This window comes from Vigna unguiculata, chromosome 4, assembly GCF_037176805.1.
Source record: "Vigna unguiculata cultivar grain cowpea cultivar isolate G323 ecotype 2 chromosome 4, ASM3717680v1, whole genome shotgun sequence".
Lineage (NCBI taxonomy): Eukaryota > Viridiplantae > Streptophyta > Magnoliopsida > Fabales > Fabaceae > Vigna > Vigna unguiculata.
In genome coordinates, this window is record NC_140795.1 from 7831741 (window position 1) to 7842312 (window position 10572).

General features: G+C 30.8%; 1 protein-coding gene across 1 annotated transcript; it reads left to right on the top strand.

Annotated features, from left to right (window-relative positions):
• Nucleotides 1-3774: 3774 nt before the first annotated feature.
• LOC114182154 (uncharacterized) lies at nucleotides 3775-8430 on the top strand. Its single transcript, XM_028068937.2, has 6 exons — nucleotides 3775-4247; nucleotides 4878-4914; nucleotides 6347-6583; nucleotides 6675-6722; nucleotides 7489-7937; nucleotides 8032-8430. Exons 1-6 carry the CDS (start codon nucleotides 3949-3951, stop codon nucleotides 8102-8104), a joined length of 1143 nt encoding a protein of 380 aa, XP_027924738.1. The 5' UTR covers nucleotides 3775-3948; the 3' UTR covers nucleotides 8105-8430.
• Nucleotides 8431-10572: the final 2142 nt, after the last annotated feature.

Here is a 10572-nt window from a genome sequence, read left to right on the forward strand (position 1 = left end):
GGTTTCCAATCAAGAATTTTCTTGAAGTGAATTATCTTACCATGATTTTTGAAGCTTCTATCAAGATTTATGTTTTATTAACTAGTTTCTTTTTATATGTTGTATTTCTTCGGCTTAAAGATATTTTAGTTTTATTTAGTGTTAGAATATGTGATTCTCATTTAATTCATAATATCACACGTTACTTAAGCACTAATTATTAATTATTACTCTGCTTAAGTTTTAAAACTCTTCATATAGCCTATTTACTAGTTAAGTCTTGAAGACTTTTAATATGACCTATTTACGAGTTCAGTTTATGAAGACTTTTCATATGATTTATTTACTGGTTCAGTTTTAAAGCCTATACATAACATCTCCATAACTTGAAAAAAATATAGAGAAACATTTAGAGAGACACACTTTGTAATATACACTTGAGAGTACTTTGGTGAGGATTCTTGTTCATATTCAAGAGCTTTGTACTCTTCTTTTCATAGTGAAACTTTGTTCATTATCGTCCCGTGGTTTTTCCTCTTACATTCAAAAGAGGTTTTCCACGTAAATCCTTGTGTGTTATTTCTCTTGCTCTTTTACCTACTTCTATTTAATTTCCAATGTCACGATCATGTGTTTCCGCATTGTTCGATACCGTAACATTTAACTTTGACATTTCTTTTTATTTTATATTTTATAAATAAATAATAATAATCTTAACAAAACCATATTTTTATATACAATAATAGTAAAAATAGCACTTTAGAGATAAAATATATAACTATTCCCCCCCCCCCCCCCCCCAAATATTTTAGTTCTTATTTTGAAGCAATCACACGTAAAGATAAAACATTTTGTCTCATTGGATTAACAACACACACACACATAGTAGGGTCTTATCCCCCATAATAGTCGATCGACGCTTGAAGTTCACACACATCGATCGACACCAAACTATGTACCCCAACCACGTCGCCAGTTGTCTAGCGATCCAACGATTGAGGTTTGAAGTCGTGACTTGTTGATGAGGCAATTTATTCAGAGTGATAATAAGAACTCAACAACCAAGCAGTCGCAGATCGTGAGAGCCGACCGGTTGAGCTCGTACCGCATTTGCTTTGCCAATGACTAACTGAAAATCATATTGAGACCATTCTTAGATGCTTACAAGCGTGACTGAACACTGTGGCTCTTGGCAACACCGGTCATGACTTGTCCTTCTCATCCGATTGTTAGGGCACAATGTCACGGCCGGTGAAGTTGCACATGCACGGCCAAGTCGGTCGAGCGATCGCAACAAAAGAATTAGACACCTGTAATTAGGGTAAAATAGGTCAGTAATCAAGTTTGAAAAGCAATTGGGTCTCAATTAAGGAAACCTTAATCCCAGACCCATATCAAATAGGACCCAATGTAAGTTTGCAAGGAATTTTACTTCGCATTTATCACAACATTAATCGTTAATCTTGAACGAACTCACATTTACTTAAGCATTGAAGCATAATTGACAGGTATCCCAATCTGAACAATCGAGTGGGAGAAGAAGGGAAGACCGAACGACGACAAAAAGAGAAAGGAAAAACAAATCAAAGTGTTTAAGATAGACGTCCAATGTCTGCACCCGAAACAATATATATATATATATATATATATATATATATATATATATATTATAAACTTAAAGACAAAACATATATATATATAGTTTAACTATATGAATTAAAAAATAAATAAAAATGGAGAAATTAAGTCACGAATTAAATATTTTATTTATAAATAAGAAAAAAAAAAACTAAAGCTATGTTAAGTCATAATATGAATATGATGGTTAACCGGTAGTAATGATTTAAGCTGTAGAATCTTTTATTCGAATTAACTTTCGTAAACGACCAAATTCAAAAATGAACACGTGGCCAACATAGAAGAACGGTGACCATTACTCTCTGAAACATCGCCATTCCACCCAATCATTCCCTCCTTTCCCACGTGCCAACTTCTTCTTCATGAGTGCCAGAAATCCCTCTCTCCTCAGAATCCACGCTCCCCCAAACACAGCTCATCCAGCACCAAAATCTTCAAAAAAATTGTATTGAGTTTTTAGAATATTGTTTTATCTATCATTTTAATTTTAAAATATTTTTAATATTCATCCTCACATTATTTTCCAAATTCTATTACTTTTTATATCTTTCCTTATTTCTAATCTACTACTTCAACTACCGTCAAAAGTAAGTTAAACTATCATTATATTTTTTATAACCATTTTAAATTTTCACTTTAGATTCAGTCAAATCGTAATTAAAATCTGGTCAAAATTGATTTGATTAATGTCAAACTCTGTATTAATTGTTACTTTAATTCTTAAAAGCAATAACTAACTTACTGCTATTTTAATACATAAATTTATGACTTGATGTTAAATTAGGGATGGCAATTAGTAACTAGTTTAAGGAACTTAAATACGAATTTCTGAATATTAGAAACTACGTTATACAAATGTTCTTTTAAATCTGTAACGCTAAAATTACATCTAGATGCAATTTTATGAATATCTTTAGGAAGTAAAAATAGGAAAATAAGTAAGATGACATTTTCTAAAAGATAAAGTTAATTTGTACATAAAGTTTCATAATATTTTTTTAGAATTAATTTTAATTTCATATGAACTAATTTTGGATTAGAATTTTCTTTTTTAAATTATTTTTTTATGAAATATGATGTTTTGTATTAATATAAAATAGTGTTATATATATGTTTTTTTTTTCTAAACTTTCATATAAGGTTATAATTCGTCACTTTTTCTTGATATAATTTGATTTTAATATATATTTGAGTTAAATTTTTAGGATGTTTTAAGTTGGTATTTGATTTCTTTTTATTATATTTGTTATGTTCCTAATTCAAATACACTAAACATTCGTTTAAGTTTACAACTCGTCTTATTTCGCAGGTTAAAAAATAAAATTTTTGGATCAATAATTGTGTGACTTTATTTTTAGAAAAAAATCTCGTAAAGTCATTGACTTTATATTTTATTACACACACACACATATATATATATATATATATATATTTTTTTTTTTTTTCAACACTCACAATATTTCATATTATAATTATATTATATGACTCCTAATATTTCATATTGTAATATGACTCTTAAAATTTTTATAAGTCTGCATCTCAATTAAGTTCACATCAAACTGTAAAGACCAAAATGTGAACTTAAACGAATATTTACTATACTCATATGCCAATTTAGAATGTTTACTGTACTCATATGTCAATTTAAAACGTTATTCGAAATGAAAGAAAGTAATTCAATGTTATTTGATTAAATTACTATATCAATTTATTGTATAAGTTTCAAAACTAAAATATAGCAATTTTAGACAAAAATAAATTCAACTCTTAAGTTGAATCTTATATTTATTAACACATGAAAACAATTAGGTAAAATAAGGTAACACTTAACTTACCTACTTTACAAAAAAAAATATATTAAACAAAGTTCAATTAGAAGATATAAAATAGTTAAATATTTAATAAACTAACAAGTTTAATAAAAAACCAAATTAGAAATAATCAAATATATAAAAGATTAATTAAGCTTAATTTAAAATAGAAGAGAAAGATCTTATGTGATTTGCATAGAGTTAAAGAAGAAAAAGTGTGTTTGAGTTTTGATACTTTTAAGAAATTTAAGTAATAATAATGAATTACAATTTGAAAAAGAAGGAAAGTGAGTGATTATCCAAAAAGAAAAACCCTAAAATAAAACGTTAAATGGCAACTTTCCTTTTGTGTTTGTCTCTCCAACCAAACACTTCCCAGGTCACCACATGAATATAATCACCTCCACTCACTCCAGAACCTTCCATTGTTTCAGTCTTTCAAAATTAGCCCAACATTTAATCTTTAATTTTAGTTTTTAATTTCTAAAATATTCTGTTTATTTCTTTTTTCTGTGTTTCGATGGGAGCTGTGACCTCCTCCATGGCGGCGAAGTTTGCGTTCTTTCCGCCGGATCCGCCGTCGTACACGGTGGCGGAGGAGGCGGATGGGAGGGCGAAGATGGTGGAGGTGGCGACGAGGGAAAACGTCGACGTTTTGAAGGTGCGCACGGAGAGAGGGAACAGTGTTGTGGCGATGTATATTAAGAACCCGACGGCTTCGTTGACTTTGCTTTACTCGCACGGTAACGCCGCTGATCTGGGTCAGATGTACGAGTTGTTCAGCGAACTGAGTCTCCACCTCCGAGTTAACCTCATGGGGTTACTTTCTCAAACCTTTCATTTTTTTTTCTTTTATCTATTTGTTCATTCAATTATAATGCTATTTTGGTTGTTGGTTCACTTTTTTTTGTGTAAATTTGCTTCCATATTTAGATTATGTTTACCATTTTAGATTTTTTTTTGGTTTCTTAATTACGTCATTAGTGCAAACAATTGAAGTTTATATTTTCCATCCACATGGTTCGAATGAAATTTTGTTTAAGGAAACTGAAGCTTTTGGGGGGAAAAGAACTTCTACCTTGTATGTTTAAAGTTCAGTCTTTGAATTATTCAAATATGTTCTTCTTCACTAAATTGGCAAAAAGACTGAATGGTTTCTTAAATGGCAAAATTAGGTATTGTATTGTGAGAGAGATAACATAGTTTTCTTAATTTTCCTGAAAAATGGAAATTATCACATGCTTTCTTGAAATAGCATTTGTTGGTCGAGTTATAGCTTTGATTAATTGTATTTGGGGACCTAATTTTCTTCTTTAAGGATTGAATTTTAGACTATACCCATTTCCCTTTTCAGAGAGGCTGAAATGGGATTTTTTTTTGGTTCTATTTGTGCGCCTGACCGGAAACCTATGAAAATTTCTGAAAAAATATCTGTTTTCCTCTCTGTAGTTATGACTATTCTGGATATGGACAGTCATCTGGGAAGGTATGTATACTTTTATTATCTTTTTATATTAGTAAGTTTATCAGTATATTAGTAGTGAATATGAGATACAGGTTTTTATTTATATGAATAAAATTCAAAGTAAATAAATATTTTTAATAATATAATTCTAGTGGTTATTCTTAAACATATAAAACTATATTTTAAATTTAGAAATACCTAATTTAATTTTTAAACTGATATAAGTTTATTTTTCAATGTTGGTAGTTTTATTTAAAAAGTATTGAAAATTAATTTAGAAATAGGCATATGTAAGTTAAAAATTAATAAAATAAAAGAAGAGGACTCTTGTATGTGAGAGATAAAGGAAAGTAGGTCGAGATGATTGCGAGATTGTTTTTTTGATTAGGTGCTGGCATTCGAAAGAAAGAATATTAAATATGTCTCATTGAGGGTGAGAGTATTACTTTCCGAGTTGTGTATCTTTATTTATAATATAACAATAATTTTTTTGAGGCAGATTTTAAGAATTTTAAAAGTGTTATACTCCTTAGTGTGTGATGGATACTAGTCAGGAAGTTGACATGAGTTAAACTAACTGGGAGTTAAGAGAAAACAACTCATAGTAACGTTTAATTAAATTAAAGTTTGGGGCTGAATTTTTCTTTTTGCTTCTAACTGGATGGAGAAAAAAGAAATGTTAAATATGCTTGACGTAACGTATGATGGAATATTAAAGTTCGTTTGGGACTACCAATTGCTACCCAAACACACCCTTATTTCATTTGAACTTCAAATAGTAACCTTTATATATTAACTATAATTTGAATTTAATAGTAATCTTTAATTTAAATAAATGCATAAATTATTGTATTCTCACCGAGGTTTGCATAACTGTTTAATGAAATCTTTATATTACTAAAATTTTACTCAGATTTTACAAGTAACTTTACAATAAATTGTATTCCATTCCCTCAAAGATGTTTATATTACATTCTATTCCCGTTTTATTTTAGAATACACAGCTGAAAGACAAATATCTGATTTCATTTTAATGTAATTAGTTTGATTTTTCCTCCTAATTTCGATGCCTGACACGATGAATAATAATTAGTCTTGAGCAATTTTTGTGATTGTAGAACTAGTTGTCGAATAAGATCAAATGTCATTAGGAGAAGTATTATTCATAATCATTCACTTCTTTTTAAGAGTTCGAATATATTGAAAATGATTAATAAAGTGTAACTCATTCATCTCTTAGGTGGACAGTATATGTAAAGGAAGAGGAGGGATAGTATTATTTTAGAATCTTAGGGAAGAGATGAGTAATTTATTTTAAATTTAAGAAAGATTTTTCTACTGAAAATTTTTAATAAAGATAGAAGGGAAAAAAGGGGGAAAGAAATTAGGGGTAGAGATTGCTTCCTGAAAGGTAGCTTGGATTAACAATTTGATATTTTTTTCTTCTGGACAGCCTAGTGAGCAGAACACTTATGCAGATATAGAAGCTGTTTATAAATGCCTGCAGGAGAAGTATGGGGCAAAAGAGGAAGATATTGTTCTGTATGGTCAATCTGTTGGTAGTGGACCAACTATAGATTTGGCTTCTCGTTTACCAAACCTTAGGGCTGTGATTCTCCACAGTCCAATCTTATCAGGCCTTCGTGTCATGTATCCTGTGAAGCGCACATACTGGTTTGACATTTACAAGGTTTTACCTTTATCAATGCTAATGGGTGAATCGTAATCAACAATGTTCAATTTTCGTCCATTTTAATATTATTGATCTGCTTTTGATGCAGAACATAGATAAAATTCCCTTGGTGAATTGTCCAGTTCTTGTGATTCACGTGAGTATTCTTCTCATTTCTTACGGTATTTATATATACCATTGTATAGAAGATGCTGCAATATTGAAGTAATTATATGACTTCTTTTCTATAGTTTCTTGTTAAATATTTCTTTGGTCAGTTTGTATTTTTCTTTCGTCTACTCTCCTCAGACCTAAATAGGAAGGAGCCTTGTGCACTAGGTCACTTCCTCCTCCTCGTTCCCCCAAACTTATATTTGTCGCTGGTGTTTATAATTTTGTTTTGGTTTCTGTTCATGTTCTTATCATTCACACTTAATAAATTCATTGGAACATATAAACTTGCTAATGTTATTTTTAGCTATTCTGATTATAAATTAGGTTTTTAATGACTGATTCTCGACCATTGTTGCTGATCACTGATTGAGCTTCCTATATGCATTTTCCAGCCACAATTACCTTGTCTGTCTCAAATATGCCAACGTATTTGAAATTCTTGCACCAATTAGTATGCTAGTATCATATGTCATTGGTCAGTATTTCAGCCAGTCTTTGTAGATATTTTGGAAATATTTATGGGTTGGAATGTTTTTCAACTGTGATGTGAGTACACATACTGCGCGCATATGGTCAGTATTTATTTTAGATATTTGGTAACATAGTTATGAGATAGATAATTTCTTACATACTCAACTATGTTTGTAAGTGAGCATATGGAATTACGAGATGCAACTAAAGTTTGTGTTTCAACTTTCAATTACGTTTACAGAGTGTCATGGTTTTTTGTATTGCCTTTTATATTTTAGGGAACAGCTGATGATGTAGTGGATTGCTCCCACGGGAAGCAACTTTGGGAAAATTGTAAACAGAAGTATGAACCCTTGTGGATTAAAGGAGGAAACCACTGTGATTTGGAACTTTACCCTCAATATATAAAGCACCTCAAGAAATTCGTTACAGTCATCGAGAAGTCACTACATCAAAAAACAGGATCTGGTCATATTCCTGATCCACAGGACAAACCAAGGAACAGCATAGATTTTCGGGAGAAATCCAGGCCGAGCATGGATCTTAGGGAGAATTTGAGGAGTGTTGATCAGAAAGAAAAGCCTGGTGCAAGCACAGTCACTGACCATAAAGAGAAGTCAAGAGCCAGCATAGATAGGAGAGATAAATCAAGAAAGAGTATTGATCGCCCTGAGAAGGCATATCATGGAGCAGATATACCTGAAAAAGCTAGAAATAGTATTGACCGGTCAGATACAAACCTTGTTCAGTGTAGTTTAGTGAGTTAAAATGAAGCATTTGATGATGTTTTTTGACTTCACTTTTCTGTTTTGTGGTTGCAGCTTTGGGGAGATGGTGAGATCTGTTGGATTGTGCAACATTGATTGTTTCAGGCCCACAGCCACTCATGCATAAAGAAGATGGTGGAGCGTATGCAGAGCTTGTATTTTTCTCATTAATTATTTGATTGGCTGCCTTTGCCAAGGTCTGTGCCCTTGCCTTGGAAAGAGGTAGCCTACCCTGGCCTTTAACTTTTTCTCTTTCCCAATATATATATGATTGGTTGGTGGGTTATCTGGGGTTAGGTAAATGTTTCATTGTGTCTGATTGATAGGAAAGTAATTTAACCAAGTAGATCATGTAGCCCAAAAATCACCTCCGAGTTCAACTTAATAATCTAACCTTTGTGGACGTGCTAACATAGATGCATTGAGTTTGATTCTATTCTTGGCTTATGGCTCTATGAACTTGTTAATTAGCTTTACTTAAGTTACATATTAGCTCACCACGATGATTTTTGCTGTCTGACCAACCGAAGGCCCGTATGTGGGATCAAAATCTTATAGCAGGGGTTTTCTACCCAGGTGTTTTAGTTTATAGCAATTGTGTTTATAAGGTTGGTTGTTTAAAGAAAATTTTGTAATCATATGTTATATCCAAAAGGCTATTTCTATCATAAGAAAAAAAGAAGCTAATCCAAACATAATACTGGAATATGTTCTTGAGCCAAAAGAAAGAAAGAATATGTTTCAATATATATTATCAGCAACTCAACAAATTAAAAATGTGAATCATCTCAATAGGTGAAACCTGCACTGGTCAAACACTATGATGTTTTATCATCTATAGAATGTTTAATATTAATGCACACGCTCAAAGATGTTGCCGCTATGGTTTGGTAAAGCACTAAGAACCCTCATTTCCATTCACTCAGTGTAATACAATTATACAAAGTCTATGATATATCCTCAGCTGCCAAGAGTCAACAAAGATGACCCGTTTTTTATATCAACTCTAGAGTCAATAAATGAACTGAGAAAACTAGCAGATGGTACTATTTACCTTTGTTCGTGTACTGATGTGGTTACTGACATACAAACTGCAACTGCAAATTCTTGTTCTGGTTTTGCCTTTGGCGATGAGGACAAAGAAGAGAGACAAGGTGAGGGGCATGGAAGTTGTGTCTATTTCAATCGGTATAAAATTGGTTTGTCCAACAAAGCTTGTACTAACCTGACTTTAATACGTTGGAGTGGCCTTTTGTATCTGTTTTATGTTTTTCATTACGATAATGGTGCAAAGTGCTTTCCCTTTTATTAATAACAAGTTTTAAATTTGGGCCTAAGCACGGACTGATATTTGTTTTCTGTTCGTGTTTTTATTAAAAGAGTTTTAAGGGTTAAGGAAAAAATAATAAATATTTTTAAGTTTATAATTAAGTTTTAAATATAATTCTGAAAATTTAAAGAATTTTATTTGAAGAAATAGAGGGAACATGTGTAAAATCACATAAGATACCACATGAATATTTATCATAATAGGTTTTGAAAAATCGGTATATGAATTTGAGAGAAATTTTATTGAAAAGTAATATGTATAGTATACAGGATGTATCAATTTCTTTCAAAATTGGTGGATATATAACGGCTTAAGACATGATGGACAACATATAGTTGGTGTAACTTAAAAATTGTGAATATAGTATAAAAAGTCAAAAAACTTAAAAATATAAAATATGTACAGAAATATAGAATATATTTTTTAAAATTACAAAGAATATGCTAAAATATGTAAGTAAACTCCCTAAATATAAATTGGTGTATGAATAAATTTATCTGATATATTATACTTGTTTAATCAGTATATTAATAAATTTATCTGATATATAGTATTATATTCGTTTAATCATTATATTGACATATTCGTTTAATATATTTCATCTCTAATTTTTTTTTCTGAAAATGAATTTATTAATGATAAAGAGAAATATAGATAGAACGGGTCACATACCTCTCTCTACCAAACTGTTTTTTACATTGGGCCTAATAACAGAAATGTGAAAATTTCAAATCATGGTGTGAGAATATAAGAGGATTTGAGAAGGGTGAAAAAGAAAATATAGGTATGAGAATATAACAACAGACCTGGGTGGGTCAATAGCCCAAATTCTAAAAGGTGTGAAAAATAAGAGTAAAGGGTGTGAATGTTAAAAAAAATGGGTTGAAGAATTTCTAAGAAAACAAAATAGGAAGTATGAAAATGAAAATGAGTGGTGTTAAAATCATGAATTAAACCTAAAAATAATGTAAAAGTGAAAGCTTCCTTTCTTTTTTTTTTTTTCTTTTAAAATGAAAGATGGTTACCATTGACCATGAAATAATTCAAGTGGATTATATAAGTGTGAAGGTTTTCATCCAAAAGAAGAACATGCTTGTGTAGATAAAGAATTTGAAGAATATAGGTAAAGATTGGCGAACATAAAGAATTTAGAAGATGTGGAATAGAAGATAACAAAAACAAGTAAGCAAAATGGAGGAGACTAATGAAGATGGGAAGAAGGAGAGTGTCACTTGAACATAGCTAGAACTTCTATTCTCATGATA

Bases quoted from the DNA above. Each gene is read 5' to 3' on its own strand.
- LOC114182154 (XM_028068937.2), top strand. From the start codon at position 3,949: ATGGGAGCTGTGACCTCCTCCATGGCGGCGAAGTTTGCGTTCTTTCCG. The intron at 6,584-6,674 runs GTTTTACCTTTA...CTTTTGATGCAG, and splicing joins ACTGGTTTGACATTTACAAG to AACATAGATAAAATTCCCTT. The intron at 6,723-7,488 runs GTGAGTATTCTT...TTTATATTTTAG, and splicing joins GTCCAGTTCTTGTGATTCAC to GGAACAGCTGATGATGTAGT.